Source organism: Pelmatolapia mariae, linkage group LG1, assembly GCF_036321145.2.
Source record: "Pelmatolapia mariae isolate MD_Pm_ZW linkage group LG1, Pm_UMD_F_2, whole genome shotgun sequence".
Classification (NCBI taxonomy): domain Eukaryota; kingdom Metazoa; phylum Chordata; class Actinopteri; order Cichliformes; family Cichlidae; genus Pelmatolapia; species Pelmatolapia mariae.
The window spans coordinates 27,087,957-27,108,512 of NC_086227.1; the positions used below are offsets into that span (position 1 = coordinate 27,087,957).

Consider the following 20,556-nt stretch of genomic DNA (forward strand, 5'->3'; position numbering starts at 1 on the left):
TACTCTACAAAATGCCACTGAATCCCAAGAAAGTGATGGTTGTGCGATTAAATGAAATCGGTAGTGCTGTGAGTATGCAGATTCCCTGGCTTTCCGTGCTTGTGATTTGTCATGTTTAGTCAAGCTTTAGTCAAATTTAAATACAAAAGAACAAACGCAGAAGATGTTCAGATATATTTACAGCTCTGGAGAGAAATTCAATACTGCACCTGATCACGTTTAATTACAATGCCTGCTTGTTGGAATGATTCGTGGAGTGTACGGATCAGATGAGAGAGGTGATCTTCTTGGCTTTCACTCACTGCGTAAAGTGAATCTTACCTGGCAAAGAAAGAGGCAGCGGCGGAGGTGGCAGTCGCTGCTGTGGTGGTTGCAGCTGGAGTGTGAGAGGGAGAGTTTGTATGTGATGATGAATTTGTGTGTGAGGGCGAGTGTGTGTTGTAGCGGTTCAGGGCAGCTTCGGTAATTCCCTCTCTGGAGACTTCTGAGATCATCTGGGAGATCTGATGAGAGAGAAAGACTTTTTACTATAATTGACAAAACAAGCAAGAGTTAAATAATAAATAAAAATACTAATTAATTAACAATATCCACAGGGCCTGGAGACTTAGACACTGTTGATGGGAACTTCACATTTCATTACATGATAAATTATGCAGTAGGAATGAGACAATTTCTAATTTTTGGGAAGCACTGCTTCGAGGCTGGTATTAACGTGTTGCTGTCACACACAGAAATTATGACTTTAGTGGAGACTGGACAAAATTTCAGAGAGATTCGGAAAGATCGTGTGCAATTAACAACATTAGTGTTAACAGTGAGCGCTAACAATCATTTTCACAGCAGTAGCTGAAATGTGAAAATGTAAAAACCCATTAAAGACACAGTGAAAGAGAACAAGAACAGACAGAAACAAAGACTGGCAGCAAAGTCAGTATTTGCTGCTCCCTTCTCCCACCCAGTCAGACGTGATAAGACTTTGTCTCATGATTACTTTGATCGTGCTAAGTTTGTGCATGTACTTCATGACAAACAAATTGCACACACACACACACACACGACTGCTATTTATCTCTGCCCTTGTCTTTTCCAGATGGTCAGATATGAGAACACAGTCTGGTTTTCCCCACCCATTTTCTTTCCTGTTGAAGGATAACTTATTGCATGCCCTTATGTGTGTGTGTGTGTGTACAGAAAACCTCTCTAGTGATCAAAGTGAACCAGCAGCAGAATGTTGTCTGCATCCTAAACAGACATAAACAAAGAAACAAAGACACTCTCTCCTTGGTTTCTTTCTTTCAACCTCATGTATACTTTTGTCAGATCGACCCTTCCTTCTTCTCCTCGCTATTCCCTGTTTTTTATTAATAATCCTAACATATCTAGCTTCATTCTCTCTGCAGGGTTGTTCTGGCACCATAAGCTATATCCATATTTGTGATTTATTATTAGATCAACGCTCATACCATTTGCATTTTATTAGACAGAAGAAAGACAGCGCGGATAAAAAAAGGGAAGCCCTTTGTACTCATAATGCTCTAAATAAATTACATTTGCTTTCTTGACTGAGTTACTGTTTTTATCAAGTGCACAAGACACACTTGATGTAATGCGTAATATACAGAATATGAAATGAAAATACACTTATTGAGGTGGAATGGTTGCTAAAATAGTTACTTTAGTGCTCCTCTTGGAGTGGCAGTAAGTCTTTTTACTTCTGATAACTACAAAAAATACATTTACATAACTAACCTGCCATATCTAATCAGTTAGATATATTAGATATCTAATGTTTTGTTTCAGGTTTCACAGGTTATCTGTGAAAACTTTTCAAGCTATCTTACAGCAGTACGTTTCTGCACTGAGTGTTGTCATGTCCATCACAAAAAATTGCTGTAGTTGCTTGAGACAAAAAATAAGTCTCTCTTTATTTCTCTCTTTCTCTCTCTCTCACTCACACACACACACACACACACACACGCACACACACACACACACACACACACACACACACGTGTGTATTTATATCCTTGAGGGGACAACTCATTGACATAATGCTTTCCCTAGCTGCTTACCCTAACCTAATTGTAACCCTGACACTAAAACCACATTTTGAGTCTCAAAAATGCCTTCTAACTTGCGATGACCGGTATTTTGGTCCCCACAAGGGCTGTCGGTCCTCACAAGTATAGTAAACTTCCAATTTTTGGTCCCCACAAAGATGTTAATATCTGTTTCCACCCCCCCCCCCCCCCCCCCCCCCACACACACACACACACACGTTAAGAAGAACTGATATAGTACAATTAACTGATTTGAATGTGAGTTTGCCACAGCTGCATGTACTCTATGCCGTATGTGTTTATGGGTTTGTGCATGCATGCGTGTATTAAAGCAAATCATTCATGACACAGATATGGATTATTGATTATAGTTCTTTATGTGCTGCCTACAGCAAGACAGCAAAGCACCTAAATCATGACCACACACTCCAATAAAGGAATTATAGCTTTTGTGTGTGTTAATGTAAGTCTATTCTGAATATGTCTATATGTGCTCTTTCCATGCGTGTCTCTGCATATGTGTGTACCTGTGCGCTTAAATCAGCTCCAACGTGTTTATATTTATTGCTGAGGGCTCCTGGGGTCCAAGCTCACCACCTGCTGCCTTGATAAATCACCTATTGTAAATGAGATGCCTCTATAGTTTATATACCACACACCTTTGTACATTTACAGCTGCTTCAAAAGCTCTGACCTGGCTTGGTGCTCCTGCATTATTAAACGAGCTGCGAACATATGAAATGAAGGTCCAGCGAGCTACAGGACTACCTGCGCTTTTGTACTGGCTACTCATAAATTCTGATGAATAAAATAAGGAAAACTACTAACACAATGTAAAAAAAAAAAAACCCACTGTCCCACACAATGTTATTATGCAAGCTAGGTGGTTTAATAATGTATGGTTTTGAGTGCTGGTGCTGCAGTTCAGACCACCAAGGCTGGACAGACATATAGACACCAGTTTATAGCCTACAGTCACTGCATATGATTTAAGAGTCCACAGCTATGATACTGGCTCAGGGAGATTCTACTGAGAGTATGCAATGTGTTTAGTGGTGCTATGATCTAAAAGCCTAAATCATGAAAACATGTTGACAATGGCAGTGCTAATGTGTAGCAGGTTAATGTTAATGTTAGTGTGGGTAAACACAAGTATAGCTGAGGCTGATAAAAATGTCCCTTTTGCACTTATCCAATCTCACCTCTCACCAAATGTGGTGTGTCTTTGGTCGGGTTAGGCATTGCTCTTCTTTTACTAAATTAGTGCTCAGGTGACCTGTAAGTTTTGGCCAGACATGCTGGCATTAACAGGAAGAAAGTTCTTTCAGGTGACCATTTAACTTTTAAAGCAGATCCTTTCTTTAAAATATTGTCATGTTGCAATACCATTTACACTTTACTGCCATTCACACTAATCACAGCAAAGCCCCTGACTATCACCAAATGTGGTATAGCTGAGCTGTTTGCACTGATGTTCTTTGTAATCTACCCTTTTCATTAACATGTAATTTCCAAAAAGCAGCAAATTCCAGAGCTAAAGTAACAGTGAAAGTGCAGTTCCTCAAATTGCCACCTAAGGCTGGCTATAAAAGTGAGTCAATCCTTGGACATTCCTGTTAAAATGCCCAACTTTACAACGGAAATGATATGTTTATAGCCTGGTATTAAAAAAGGTTATTGTCTGTGTAGCTAATTTCCTCCCTTTGTAGCAGTTGCATGTATTTTAAGGTCTAAGCATCACATAATCTACTAGTTTGCTCTCTACGTCTGAGGATTTTTGTGTTGTCCATCTGAACCTCTCCTCTTAATTGGCTCACACTCTTGGGTTTGCTTGGTTCAGCTCACTGTCTGGTCTCAGCAACTGTTAACAACAGCATTATACTTCTGTCCTCAGCCTCCACACCCTTTTTGTAGCTGACTGTGTGTTCTCTTGTGTTACATCTGAGACTTTGCCAAGTGCTGTTATTGGTTTGTAATGGGATTTTGTGTGTGCATGTGTGTGTGTGTGAGACTGCATCTGTGCAAATAGACTAATTCAGTTTTATTGTACCACTGAAGCAGAAGCAGTGAACTACCTTTTCTTTTACACAATTTTCTCATCTGTTTCTCAGAAGACGGATCTGTTTCTTTAGTTATTTTGCACTTGATGCAATCGCAAGTAAATTTCTTTCAGTTATTGTAACCTTTCTTTTTACATGCGCATGGCTGAATAAATATTACACTTGAAATTCGTGTTGAGACTCTGAACTGGCAGCTGGAGCAGGACCTTCCTTTATATCTTTCCGTTGTGCTTCCTCATGTCTAGACAGGGCTGTAACAGAGTCTGAGCTTTGACTGACAGGTGCACAGATGTAAACAGCTGTAGCTGATATCTGTCTGCTAAGCCTCACCTCTTGAACTCGTCCTCTTGCGTTGTTAGTGTCATTTATTTGAATTAACTCCTAATTACTAATCAAACATTTACTATTAATTAACTACTAATTAAACTACTGTCAGGGCTAAAATCATCATGAGATTTCAACAGTTTTGCTGTGTTTCTCTGTAGCAGTGGTGTGGTAATGGGTGCCTTATCTCTGTCATTAAGCCAGCCACTATTTGAGAGCTGTCATATTAATCCTACATGAGTGCTGCGCATACAGAAAATTGATGGTCACCTGGCTATAGCATTTACATAGCATTTTGGATAAAGTACTCATTAAAGTAAATTATGTCCCATTCAGATTTCCCCACAGGACACAAAGGCTGAGCTGCTGTCTCTATACTTTACAATAAATTAGGTTATCCTACATTGAATGAAACTTTAATGATTCCTGTGGGGATATTAGGTCACAGCAGCAGATAAAAGGATATACATAACAGCAGGACAAATTGAGATGACTAAGGATAATGCAACAGCCAGAGGTGAAAATAATGCAGCTAATCAATGAAAAAACAGCATCTGACTGTGTTTTTACAGAATAACCTGATCCTGTGACTGTATCAGTCAATGCGGGACTTTGACAAATGTGATATTAGATTTTCCAGGTTATTAAATAAAAAAAAATACAATAGCACACTATACTTCTGTAACTTTCACACTTTTCCTCTATATTATTTCAGTAATCCACATCTCTCACTCCCCTTTCGGAAAACAATAAAAGCTGACCAATTCATCTTCATTACATCACAAACACCATTTCCCCAGCATTTACCTTACTCATCAGTCTCTCTTATTTTATTCTTTCTCATATTACAGGCGCCCAACATACAATCTGCACCTTCAGTTTTGTATAAGGGAAATAGAAATTGTGTGTTGTGTGTCCACGCGCGTGTGTGGTCCTGTCTGATCTTATCGGTGCAATAAACACAATCTGTAAAACCATCTAAACACTTACTTGAGTGGTTTGGCGGAAGAGAGAAAGAGGCCGCTTGTTCAAAATTAAAGTGGGGGAGGAAATGCGAAAAAATAAAGAAGTGAGCACACGGATGTTTATTTATTTCTCACAGAGGTGGTAGAGTTACAGAAGCAGGAGTTTATGTGTCAAACTATGAAGGAAAAGAAAGTAAGCTTGGAGGAAACAGAAACCCAGTCATGAAATGTAGGCAATACATAAAGGGAAATGACAGAAATGGATGTTGAGAGGGAGTAAATTATCGATATATTTGTAAACCTGAATCCTTAACACCCATAATGAGGCAAGGGGGTTAAAGGCTCAAGTGTCCTTAATGTCAAAGGGCAAGAAAATATTGGAAACACATTTTTAATGTAGTAAATTTGACGCCAGAGTTGTTCTACTCTGATGTAGGTGTTCCTAATAATTTGGCCAGAGAATGCATGAGAGATAGAAAGCGACTGTGAGAGAAGGAGAGAGGAGATGAAAAGGAGATCTGTTTAGTTATATGATATATTACATAATCAAATCAGAAACACAGAAACACTGTCAAGGCTACATACTAGAGGCCAGTATGCATGAAAATGAAAACCAGTTAAAAGAACAGAAAGTAAACTGAGAGGAATGTAGGTTTATTTTATACAGGAAAACATATAATATGAAGACTATTAGCTGTGCTTACTCTCTATCAAGCTCTGACATTTAAAGGTAAGAGCTGGCTCTTCTCTTTCCACCCAGTAGGACTTTGCCATATCATACCACACTAGATAATACCAGCCTAAATCTGTACACGATATAGAAGTGTCATATTGTGATATCAGTCATATAGCAATGCCATGCATTTATCTTCTCAAGGACACACGACACAAGCCCAAAAATGTCTGAAAGTGAGAGCAGCATGTCAGCTGCTGCTGATGATTAATACCTAAAGAGGGAGTCGCTTTAACAGGAAGGAAGTGGTTTGGTTACCCCCAACAAAGCATAATACTTCGTAAAATGTACAAGAACATTGTTCCTGTTAAGGTAGCAACAACAATCTTCTTTCATCTGTTGATATGCGAACAGCTGCTTATGTGCGACGCAAAATTAAACAAATAAAATGACTGAGCATCGCTGGAGCACTCACTAGTGACACTCCATATGGTGGATGTAAATCACAGATGCAGTTACATGGTGAAAAAGGAGTTCTGTAAATATAAAGCTATAGACAACAGTATTAGGCTGTTATTTATGGTGGCCCTGAAAGGCCAAACGGACTGCAATTTAAGAAAACACCAGCAATAAAAAAAGATGCTGCAAAAGCACACAAAACACAACGGTATTAGGAAAAAAAACAATGGAAATAGGAAAAAACAGATTTCCAAAAACACAAGGGAAGTGTTTCTGGGGAGACAATAATGCGACGGTCCAATTGCAGGAACCAAAATATGCTAAGAATTGCGCTGGGAGACACTTAAAAGATGTGGAGGATCTATTTTGTGTTTTGTGAGGAAAGAAAAGATGAGAGGTAAGTGTGATAGCCTAACTATTAGCCTAAATATCCGTCATCAGTATTATATGAATCATGATTTTAAAAAAAACGCCTACCATGTTTTGGTTTCCTCCAACTGGTCCGTCGGGTTATTGTCTCCCCAGAAACACTTCCCTTGTGTTTTTTCCTATTTCTGTTTTCGTTTTTCCTATTTCCGTTGTGTTTTGTGTGCTTTTGCAGCGTTTATCTTATTGCTGGTGTTTTCTTAAGTTCCAGTCCGTTTGGCCTCTCAAGGCCACCGTAGTTATTGTATAATTTCATTTAAAAGTCCCTGGGAAAACATTCCCTAGGCTACTTTGTGCTTACATTTGACTTATGTTCTGTCACTACTACTATATTGTAATGCTTCTTCTACTGTTGGCAACTTTTTGTAATATCTTCATATATGTTATTGGAAATTTGCTTGAAATGTTATGATATCATTTTGAGGCGCTATTGCCCACTCCTACCATCCAGATTTACACAGTAGGTCAAACCTTCAGTTCACAAACTTCTCTAATGTGTAGACCAACTATTATTATAGTCTGGCAATAAAAACATATTTTATACAAAACAATATGATTGCAAGTGTGTTCTTTATTTGACATCCTGTTTCTCTCAGATAAACTGAAACAATCCATACACAATAGGCGCAACAGATTCACGGTAAATTAGAAAAGCTAATCTAACCACTGTTGGAATCACACAGAGGAACACACAGAGGCGCACACACCACACTGTATAAACCTGTTTTCAATTAGCTGCTTGAAGGACAGCAGGAGGGCAGAGGTAATGTTGGATTAGTGTTTTCATGCCAGAGAGAGGAGTGAGACACACAGATTCATTCTACCAAAACACTCCCATAGCAAGCCTGCAAAGCTAAAGTGAGCCTTTGATATGGACGTGATTTTTATAGACAGTTTGGTTTGTCGCAGAATGAGAAGCTCTGTCTACAAACTAATTAAAGGACCATATGTCACTGAACTCTGCTTTTAATTTAGAGGCTCAGACATTTACCTCACACACTGAGCAGCTTATAAAAAACATAAATAAATAAAAACCTTTAGACCATTATATGTTACTGGTCACCTTTTTCCCTTACAACAATATAGATCCATCAAAGTTAAACATTATAAAACTGAAAAAGTTAGTTTATGTCCTTTGGTTAGTCAAGATTTTTAAATTGTGATTTTTATTAAAGCTTTTCTCTCTTTAGTTTTTATGAGTTTCTTGTAGAAACTGACTGGTGGCACTCATAGGGATCATTTCGGCTTTTTGACCCACAAAACCCACAATTTTTATGTGTCTGCACACAGAGCCTGACAGAGCCCACCTCTGTAGACCACCTTTGTGAGATCCATCTCCAAACAGAGTTTTAGGTTTTGTCGACAGCTACAGCAAAGAAAGCCTAGCTAGTCTGAACTTCATTTGCAGTATACTGTTATTTTATTTTACTTTATCTCCCAACTAAAGGCGTGTTTTCAGTTTATTCCATTTGTCTCTCAAGTCCGCACTGAGTCCTCAGCCTGTAACTTATGACATACAGTCAGTGCACTTAAAAAGTTACTCAGTCTACCAGCGCAGAGCAAGTCTACAAGACTGAACTTGGCTAAATAAAAAGTGTGTTAATCAAGAATATAACAGTATCTGTCCATGTGAAAATGTCTGTTGTTGCCATCTATGTTGAGGGTGAGCAGAAACATGACCCAAATGCAGGGCGCGCAGACGAAACAGTGTAATGTAAAATCTGACCTTTTGAGTCAGGAGACAAAGTCTATGAAAATAACCCCAAAACAACAAAATTCAACAGCTTTAACCTCCTAGGACCTGGTGTCCACATATGTGGACATCACATTTTGGGTTATTTAGACCAAAATACTCAATTTTGCTCTACATGGGCCTGATATCCACTTACGAGGACATTATACTGCTACTGTTCTATCAAAATGTTAAAATAGTATCCTCATATGTGGCTCTTATTTTTCTTAAATACAATAATAAGGTAAAAAAAAAATCTGGTAATTCTTTGTTTTTACATTCATCGGGCCCAAATAGGCCCAAATATCAAAGACAAATTAAAAATGCATACTGTGGAAGAGTTCGGGTCTTAGGAGGTTAAATAGAAGCAAAACAAATGCAAGGGAGACAGACACTCTGATTGGGGATATATAAATATACATTGCTATACAAGAGGTAATTAGGGATGGTGAAAAAAACTGTGGTAAAAGGATGCAGCTAAACCTAAGAGGATGACACAGGAAGTAAAGTGAGACAAAAGATAAAAAGCCCAACAGCTACCAAAATAAAACATGAAGTAAGCCACAACTGAACTAAGAAACAGAGACAAGACTGATGGAGGGACAGGAAGTGAACAGAGGGAAGAACTAAGAACTGGAGACTCAACAAAGAAAAAATAAATCATAAATCAAAACAAAATGAACTCACAGAAAATTCAAAACCATGGCTCCATAACCCAGGCACCATTACAGCCTAGTAAAAAAATCCTGCTTTCTTCACTGAATTCGTGTCTCCTTTTGTCCTGGACTTCCCATGGAACTGAAAAACAATCCTAATAAATATAAAACGTGGCAGCAGTCACCTCTTAGACTGCTGACCCAGCAAGAATTTTATGTCAGCTATGCCGGCAGACAGGCGGCTTCTTTTCTCTGTCTACCTACCACCGCTCCCTCCCTCTTTCAATTCATCTCTTGTTGTGCGACTCCTGACTAGAGACTTTACTGGAGATTTTAATAATTAAAATGAATTAAACCAATAATTCACTTTAATGCGCTGTTGTGAGTAATGTTTCTGAACAATGGGACACACGATTCTCATAAATCCCACCGATTCCTGCTGCAGCATTTGAGCACAGAAATGCTTTACATTCCCTGCTGTCAATCTACGTGTTTGTTGTCTCCCTCACTTTGCTGAAGAGCGCGAGCATGTTGGAGGAGAATTCTCATTTGGCCTGCATTCAATCATCTCCTATTGTAAGACCCAATGAAAGCTCCACTGATGCTAAAACATGAAGCTATGGCTCTGTTTTGTGGTGCAAGCAGCAAAGCAGATCAAATTCTCAGGCAAAGAAGAAATGCAGAGTTTGTCGTACATCTCAGCAATCTCCCTGCAAACCCTGATGTCCCAGAATTAAGATTGTCAAAGCATAGTGATGTTAAAATGTCACAGGCGACGGCTTATTATCGCTTGTGTCCTGCTTTAAACCTTCTCTTCATCATTCTGCTCTTTAAATCTAGTCTCTCTTCATTTTTTCATCTTTATTTCCAATTTTCATTTTCTTGATTATGTCTCCACTCAGCTCCTCCCCCCATCTCCTTCTCTAGCAGGCGTTAGTCTAAATGAGGGTGATTTATTATCGCGTTTCTCCTTTCCTGCTGAAGCACCATTACTGCAGACGCCCCGCCAGAAACACACAGGCTCACTAGGATTTTACAATTCCCAGCGCACATACTAATTCATATACAGAATACAGAATGAGATCATGTAAAGAAGTTCCTACACATCTACACAGAGTTTCAAAATACGCCGTTTGCACAGAATGATGTGCAAGTATGCATGCTGGCTGACACACTCTTATAGCCCAAACCCTTTGCACACACAACACGGCACACTCACACACAAATATACTCAAAAATTTATCTAAATGCAAATTACAAAACAGACAGGAAGTAGCCTGAAGGGAATGTATGTGGTAAACACTTTTAAAGGATTTAAATTTTGGACAGCCAGGATTAGCATTACCAATTTAGCATCTGACCCAATGTCAAGTACGTTATAATCTTAAGCAATGTCCATATTTTCTTTCCTGAATTTTATGATATCACTGTGAAGTGGTAAAATAAAATGTGCAACTGAACCAAAATGTTTTTTATAAGATTACAGGGATCTTTATCTCTGACCACCAAAATCTAATCCGTTCATGGTTGAGTCGAAGTGAACGTTTGTGAACAGTTTCTAGAATTTCCTTTGTTCAGGCAGCTTTCAAAGGACTGAGATGTGCATACACATGAATGGAGAAACAACAAACGTGACGCAGGTACATAAAAAGCAAAACACCTTCCTGCTTTCATGCTGGCTAAGTTGAAATCAAAGAAAATTTTTAAGTGGAGCACGGTCAAAAAAGCAACATGAAACGATGAAACTATGAAATGATGTGTAAAATTGAAGTAGCGGATGAAAAAAGTGATGCAAACTGCCCTGAACACCATGTTTGAACAGTTTATTGAACATAAAGATGGTGTATAAATGTACATATGATGTGAAATATCTGATTTTTTTTCACAGTCTCACAATAGTGAAGAATTCTTCCAAAGACTCCTGGATCGTTATCCAGATCAACTCAAAAACATTAATGACTTCTTCTTTGACCCTGCGATAAACTTGCAACCTGTCCAGGGTTTACCCCGCCTCTTGCCCTATGACAGCTGAGATAGGCTCACGCCTACCATGATAAAGATGAGAAGAAGAGAATAGATGGATGGACGGACTTCTAGGTTGAGCCAAGCCCCCACATGTGTTGGAAACTTCATGCATAACTTTCTGCACAATCCTGCTAACAGACAGACAAACCTAAACCTCATAACCTAAAAAAAATTAACGCCTTTTTATTTTCTGAGAAAGTGAAATTTAGCAAAAGAGAAATGCTCTTTCAAATCTGAACTCTTTGACTGTAATTCCCACAAAGACATACCAGAATACATAAAAGCCTGCAAACCTAATTTATTCTGACCGGTAGAACATGATAACGAAACAATTCAAGAGAGTGTACAAAGTCATTTCCATCTATCACTCCATCTCTCTGTATCTGATTCTAGTCGTGGGTTGAATAACAAAAAAAAGTAAAAGCAGATGGGATAACAGCAAGATAGAAGAGCGGATGAATATGAAGCAGACAAAGTGTGAGAACGGCAGGAGAGATAATAGGGGCGAAGTAAGGGGAGAGTAAGTGTGAAAGAAAATGAATGAGAATGAAAGAGTGAAGAGGGACTGGGGGTGTATGACATAGAGTCCCCGGAGTCCTAATTATCACTGTATGAATTATTACATCTGTATAACACGTTCATGTTAACACACACATGCACACACACACACACCTCTGGATTTCCCCTGGAGTCTCAGCACCACTGCCTCTCTCCACACACCTCTAGACCACTGTTCACCTAAGGCGATTTCTCCCTCCTACCATCCTCCTTTTTTTGTGAAGTTGTGCTTCTTCTCTTCCTGTATCCTCCTAAAACATTTTCTTTTATCTCTGTTTTCCACTTGAATCTTGAGTCTTGCTTGGTGCTAACTTAATGCTTGATATCAACATGTTTTGCTTCCCTCTTGTCTCCTTAATAAGAGTGTTTTTTTGGCATGCAAAAAACGAATTGCACAACGTGTTTTTGCAATTTTAGAAGACGCAACCATCAGAAACTAGTATTATAATATTTGAGTAGAAATAAACACATAAAGAAATTTGCTACTGTGGCGGGGTATGGTCTGTGGTGCCACTGCAGGGGAGACGGATGCACCTGAGTGGCATCGGCAACCACGCCTCGCCTGCTTAAAGTGTGGGCTAACTCCTGTCATGATTGTTGTTGGTGGTGTTTGTGTGTTCGGCTGGTGGCTGCAAAGCTCCAGCCGTGTGGAAACGACAACCATTGATGAAAGCGAGTCAATAAAGATGCTGAAAAGCATGGACTTGTCATCGGGTCTGCCGTGGTTTGTTTACAGCTACCGTTTGTCTTTGCAAGTATGGACTAAATAAATAAATATTCTTCTTATTTACAATCTCTTTGTTTGGGAATGGCAATGCTTTGAAAAACATAAAGTATAATGTTGTCATCTGTCTACAAACTGGACTGCAAACTGAGTTTCTAATATACTTTACGTTTAAACTCGGCTGGTGATCAGACCAAAAGTGCAAAACATAAATGTAAACCCACCATGAGATGCTGTGAGGCCAAATCACTCTAACCAACGTCAGATAAAATATCTGTGAGCTGGGTTCTTTGAGCTGCAGACAGTGAGAAAATCTAAACAGAAGTAGCCTCGATAAAGACACACGATAAACATGGATGTAAACACCAATGTGCCCCAGCAGTCCAGTTCATGTGATCGTATCAGCTAGGACGCATCTCAAAACCAAGTGTGAATAGGGTCTCTGTGCTCGGGTCAGACTGAGATATGATCAACAAATATTCCAGAAACTGAGTGGTAAGGATTTTAAAGTAATTGAATTTCTTTTAACATCACACAGTGTGTTTGGTTCCTATCTCTCCTTCTCTCCTTAGCATGGATGTATCCCACTCAGGAGGCATGTGTCACAGCTGAAAAATGTCTTTTTAGAGCATATTGAGGCCTGACAGCAAAAATCTCTATAGAAAAGTACATTTTTAACAGTATCTACATCCCAGTCATAACATTTTTTGTGTTTGCTAGACAGTCAGCCATATATTTATTATAATGGAGGAGAAAACTTTTAGTTTAAATTGTCCTTAGCTCTTTCTGAAGTACAAGAACAAACATTTCACGTAGTCAAACCTGCAAAATGACCAGTGTAAATGTACCGAACTCCTGCCTAATCTGTCAGACTCACATATAGAGACTAGTCATCTTGCCTGTCATCATTTGATCATATAATGATATAGTTCTGCTGTTTCCATGGTGATATTTGCAATGCACTTGTGGGAAGAATCGGTCCAAGATACACACACGCACAGACACATACGTTCCCACCGCCAAAATACACACATCTATAGGTGTTTTACCTGATATGGATAGAGTGTGACTCCTCCATTCGTTCTGTTCAGGTGCTGATGTGCCTGCAGAGCTGCCGTGCTCAGTACTGCTCCAGTCCCATTATTACTGCTGCTACCCCCATTATTTCCAGGGCTGTTTACTCCAGTCACTGCCTGCTGCTGCCCACCAGATGTCTTTCCTGAACTAGGGGACCCGTTTCTTCTGTCCACTCCACCTCCGAGGCCCAGAGAGCTGGGCTTGGACCCCAGTCTATGCCCTGCACCTTGAGATTGCGGACTGCATGATCCATGGCTAGGGCTTGGTGTTGGGGTCTGGCTGGGAACCGGAGAAGGGGATTGAGAGGATGTGTGGGCAGGCTGAGAAGCAGCAGCAGCAGCAGCTGAGGGGGAGGAAGAGGAAGGGAGAAAGGGAGGCCATTCACGTGACAGAGGCCCTCCTGGTGCTCCTGATGATGGACCCGGAGGTGCTTGAGACCCATATCGTCCACTCAGGGCTGGAGGGGAAGAGGCTGGAGATAAATCCCATTGGTCGAGAGTCAGAACCATCCGCACAGCTTCCTGTTTGAGCTGAGTAAGGTGGGTGGCGCAAACATCGCATCGACTGTCACGCTCGTTCCACGCCCGGCGAGAACTGTTGGGCACCTGAAGTTTATCGTGGAGAAGGAGCGAGAATGAGGGATCCTGGAAGGAGGGAGAGAAAAACAAAAGGAAACATTTAGACTCATGACTGAAGGTTTGAATGAAAGCAAAATGAACAAGAACAGCTGGGAGTGAGATATGTTAAGAAAACCTTTAAGATAACGAAGGATAAGACAGGAAGAAATCATAGACATGTTGAACAAGTCTTTACTATGAATATTTATAGAAAAACCAAGAAGCATGTTATTCAGCCTCAGGGAAGGAGTGTAGTAAGACAGACACACCAAGTGAAAAAACAAGTACACACACAAAAACACAGACAGACACACACTATGTCCTCGGGGTCTAAAGGATAAAAGTATGACAGAAGCTAGCAGCAAAAAGTTGTTCATACAGGAATGAAAGCAACTGACCTTATACGATTTTCCCCCCCTTTTTCTTTCTTTTACTGAATTTTGCCAGTTCAGTCTGATGTGTATGTTGTAAGTGAAATGCATAATGTGACTTTGCACCTTTGAATCATCTGCTAGCATATTTGCTTAATATACAAGCAGCCACTTATTATTACATAAGGTTAGGTGTTTGATTATTAATTTCTATCAATTAGGAATAACTTAATTTATTGCTAAATTATAAAAACAACCACTTTTCTATTCATTAAGGTTTAGTTAACCATCAGTTTTAGCAATAAGAAATTTTCCATAAAAAGCAATAAAAAATAAAATTGTGACTGTTTCTTTTATATTTATGTCTCATAATAGAGTTTAAAAGTATCTGAATGAATGTATTTATTTGCACACTAATTGGAATAGCATTTAAATGAATACAACTTCAAACAAATAAAACTCACTTGACATTTGGAGGGTTTTTTTCACTGCCACCAGCTCGTTACCTTCTTTTTTTAGACATATTTTATCTGTTTTATGCCATATAATGGATAAACCATAACATTAAATGGTAATTGTCTAGAGATATATGGAAGACTTGTATACAGATTGTATCTATACATCATATACATTAAAAAAGTAAGCACACCATGGGAAGATCAACACATCAATCTTTGGTCATTTAGCAGCAGACCGGCAGAAAATAACTATATTTCCTGAATCAAATACTCAAAACGCCAATCAGTAAACATGCTGTTGAAAAAGGCAAACTATACTGTATATGTATGCAAAGCATCTTCACTTTTTACACTACACTTCTTACATAACCTTTTCATTAAGTAACTTTATTTCATTAAGAAGGCACACTAGATGTTAGTAGATTCTGTAGGCAAAAACATACATGCATAAAGCTTAACACCACACAGTTGGGGTGTAGGGGTGTCCACACAGGAAGAGATTCACTTGTCACACTTAAGCCCATTGGCATGAAACTTTTAAGTCACTGGATGTCATTCACTATATAGTGTATCTGGTTGCCACATTACTACAAATCACTTCCTGTTGGGGTACCCTTTAAGTGTGCTTCTCCAAAGATAGTCCTCTTAACACCTCTATACTAAAGTAGCTTCTATAGAAAAACAGTGCTCTTTTTCTCTATACTTTGTTCAACCTGTTCACCCAAACAAAAAGCTTTACTTTTAACATCGTGATTGATATGATTCTGTAATAAGTATACAGATAAATAGATAAATCAGCTCTTTAGGTAAGTTAACCTGACACAAACACCACATATGAAAAATGTCAGCATTAAAGGCATTGAGGTGTAAAAACAGTGTGTTATGCCTTTTTTGGTTAGAAAAAAATGTAAAGAAAAAGAGACTCATACTTTAGGTTGAGTCAATACTTACATATTTATATTGCACATAATGTAAACCAACGGTTAAACATGAGCAATGGAAGAAAAAAACCAAAGTAACACGGGTCAGTTTGTTTATTTTTCTCTTTTATATCCTTTATATCTCTCTTTTTAAACTTTTTTCCAGTTAATCTTTGTGGATGCGTGTGTGAGAACAATTATTGTGTGTAGAATCACGATATTCATCCAATTTCTGTGTGGACTTATCTGTGCCTTTGTGCATAGACATTTGTATATTAAAAGGTGCGTGTTGAGCCTGTATATGTTTTTCCAGACTAATTGGAACCACTTGGATAGAGCAAAGCCACTTTAAATCTCCTGCCATGACTCTCTGGACTCAATATCAAAGTTAACAAGCACACGCACACCCTGATACAGATCTGCATCTAAACCTCATTTGACCCTGGTGAAAATTTTTTTTTAGGTTTTCCATAAAGCATTAAGGTCTTTATCTTGCAAAGGTCATTAAATAGAAATGGCTTTTCCTCATAAAATTTAGCTTTGCTTAGGACCCTTGAGACTGATGGTAGGCTTCAAATGACTGTGATTTTGTGAGCTTATTATTCACCCAAATGCAGGTGTGGTGTGCATGTCTGCTTCAGAGCTCTGTAATTCAATTAAACACCTGTGGTAGATGGTGCTACAAAGTGCAACCTTCCTGCTTTCCACTAGCCCACCTCTTGTGTAACAGGATGCGCATCCTCGTTCCCTTTTCTGCCTAAGTGATAGTTACAGACTGAGTGCATGGTTAAATGTAAAAACCATCTCATGGCATTTTAACTTAGAAAAGATTGAATAAGAACTGAGAGCATCACTTCTCTGCTATTTTATGTGCCTCTGGATGTACTCTACCATGCACCCTAACATGAATCTTTTCTAAAGGATGCTATTACCAAGCACTGCAGCATCTCAGAGCCATTGCTTTCAAATCTCGTTTTTGGTAAAGATTCGTACAGCTGTTTAAATAACCCAAGACACAGTAATGTATGAGCAAACACTTCAGTCTCAACAGTTGGGACCTTTGTCTGAACATCACAGCACATCATGCCAAGAAGATGTGTATGCACAGTATTTACCAAAGAGATGAGGGGGCACTCTTTGTTTACTGAAGTTTAATCAATACACGAGTTGTGGAGATGCAGAATTTCTATGTCCATATGTATATGTGCATCCAATCAATATTCATGCGATGGATATCTCTTAGCAGATTTAGACATTAAGATTGAGACAGATGATTGACAGAGAAGATATAAAAACACGCAGAACAACCCTTCTGGATCTATCAAGCCGCTCAATACATCATACTCGTGTTATTAACAGTTAATGGGCTGTTTATCACATTACTGACAAATAATACTGCTCCCAACTGTATATCTGGGTGTGTGGTCAGCTTCTTTGGTGGCTCTTATTATGCTAATAACATAATAGGAGCCTATTAGAAAAAGGAAAAAAACAGTAAATGTAACATCCTGTCTGCCACACCTAATAAACCTCTCTCAATGACAAGCTTGTAGCTTTACAATCAATACACTGTATGTGTGTGTGTGTGTGTGTGTGTGTGTGTGTGTGTGTGTGTGTACACAAAGTAACATTTCATTTTAAAGTAAAATGTACTCTCTCAATGTGAGAACTGCCTGCTTGACTATGTCAACAAACCACTAGACCACAAGATACACACACACACACACACACACACACACACACACACACACACACACACACACACACACACACACACACACACACACACACACACACACACACACACACACGGCATGAGTTCAAATCCTGCTGAGTATGTGAACGTGTGCATGTGTGTTTATGGATAAAGGGTAACTTGTTCTTGTGAAAACTAAGCAGCATAATGAACAGAACATGCTGTTAAACATACACATACACACACATACACACACATGCAGTAATAGCATTATACAAACATACTCCTGCCTGACATGAGACAATAATAGCACACTTCAGGCGGCAATAAACAGACTACTGGAGTGAGACTGTAAGGAGAAAGTTGAGGTGAAGCCTAATAGTAAATACAACTTCTTCTTGTTGGCTGCTTCCTATAGGGATTGCCATCACATAAACCCTCTGCATGTCCTCCTTCACTACATCCATGAATCCTCTCTGTGGTCTTCCTCTTTTCCTCCTGCCTGGCAGCTCCATATTCAACATCATTTGCCTGGTATATATTCGCCAAATCAAACATGTAAATCATCAATGAGATTTATAAATACAGTTGACAGTTTTAATTTTCTTTTTCTTTGCATGGGAAGTGCTTTGACTGAAGGGGGAAAGCATTAATAATGATTAATAGTCATAAAAATGATAACATTAGGTATTCTTAATGTAGTGGCTTATGGTTTCAAATTACATTACTTTTATTAATGCTTATGTAAGAACCCTAAATTCTCCCTGTGCAGCTCAAATTTTCACTAGACAGAGTCTATTTCTCTTCATCCTTGAGATCATCACCAAAAGGACTTTTTGGTAAATGGAAGAAAACTGCTGTACTCTCAAACTTATTGTAGATGTCCAAGAAAAGTGTAATGCCATGTCAATGTCAAATAGCGTTGGCCACTGAATTAGTCAGCACAAAGCAATAAAAGAAGACAAAGAATGACAAACTCAAAATGAATAGGAGAGAATTATCGAGCATTTAAACACATTTAAGTAAAAACATGCGTGAAATGGGAAAGGGATGGCTCTAGAATGGAAATTCTCAATTCTTATATATGTTATAAGTAATATCTTCCCATTACAGCCTTTACATAAACATTCTAATTATTGTGACCAGACCAGACTGTTCATGTTAGTTATAAAATATGATTGAGGGAGACAGATAAAATAAACCACTGTGAACAAATTGTGAAGCATTCTTCTCATCGGTGCCAAAACAATAACCCCGCTTTCCGCTTTTCCTGTTTGTACTGAGTTGGAAAAGTCCTATCTTTGCCAAAAATTGGCAAAAAGGGAACATTTAATCTCTTTTGGCATCTTTTGACCCTTCTCTATCACCCTGTCACACATGCACACACTTAACTGTGAGAGCACAGCAGACAGGCGACTAAAGCAGCATTAAAGTGGACACGGTGTATGGTCCTTGAGATGAGGGTCTTGTTGTTCCCAATTAGCTAAGATTTGAGAAGCAGCCAAGCTGCCTGACTAAAAAAAAGGAGAGCTGTGGTTTCTGAGGGGAAAGATGGGGAGGGGGGATGAAAAAACAGACAGCTTTTGCAAACGCTGACCATGAACACAACACCTTGTACACACAAAATGCAAATGTACTTTCTGTGCCTGCTCGATGACCCCATTTCTGCATTTTCCCCCTACTAATACTTCATTTTTTGTTATATTCAGCTCATCTTTCATTAGAACAGCATAACTTTGAGCTGAGTTAAGTATCTTACAGACAAGGTAGGCTCTATTCATAGGAAATTTTGAATTCCACCAATATGAAACACTCTGCAGATTAACAGAGATTTTTAGTGTTTTGCACAGTTTGATAATAACTTCTTGCTGTGAACTGTTATATTCTCTGCTCTCCTCAGTTCCCCTCCTTCTTTCATCACACCTATTCATCTCTTCAACCCAACTCTTCACCTCTGACTTCATCAGTATTCTGTGAGTGACTCAATCACTCGCAGCATCACAGATAGTCTATATGTGTGTGCGAGTGTGATTCATTTCCTCCTACATGGGAGACAAACGCATCCTCGGCTCTACACTGCAAAGATGGAGTGACAGAATAAGGGAAAAGCAGAGAGAGATGGCGATTGAGTCCAACGTAACTGAAAAGTGACCTCAGCAACTCTTAGTGGCTGACAGTCAGTGTGTTTGACTGTGTGCGTTTGTATGTGTGTGTGTGGGTGGATGGGTGCAGACTGGACACAGAAGGATGCTATTACTGAGATTTGATGAAAAGAGACAGCTCGCCCTCACTGTTTGTGTGTGTGTGTGTCTGTGAGTGCGCAGGAGGTAAAGGATTCAGGAAAATAGGCTGTCAAGCTCAACAAGACACATCCCTTTCATAAGCACACACACACACACACACACACACACACACACAGACACACACACACACACACACACACACAAATACATGGAAAAAATACTCTTTCCACCACTGACTATGAGACAACACTTTGACCCACCTCCTTTACTGTATTCCTATTTTCTGTCTGTAACTGATTCCACTTCTCCTATATTTAGCATCAGTTCATAGCATCATATCACATTCAAAACTACGAAAACAGAAAAGGTGGGAAGAGAAGACAGAAAGAAAACTGACTGACGTGTATTATATGTGTAGTCTTTATTGTTGTTTGCCAGTTTATTCTGGAGAATGTATGTAATCAGTTCCATATGAGTGACAAAGCAGAATAAATCTTTCCTTCCCATGC

The 20,556-nt window shown here is 39.1% G+C and overlaps 1 protein-coding gene across 1 annotated transcript in view; it reads right to left on the reverse strand.

The window, feature by feature from the left end:
* Positions 1 to 20,556, reverse strand: part of kif26ba (kinesin family member 26Ba) — a 93,678-nt gene that overhangs the window by 51,805 nt on the left and 21,317 nt on the right. Inside the window, exons 3-4 of the mRNA XM_063477425.1 lie at positions 13,715 to 14,386; positions 322 to 503 (exon numbers count right to left, since the gene is read on the reverse strand). Coding sequence (XP_063333495.1) covers positions 322 to 503; positions 13,715 to 14,386 — 854 coding nt within the window. The remainder of the gene's footprint in view (positions 1 to 321; positions 504 to 13,714; positions 14,387 to 20,556) is intronic.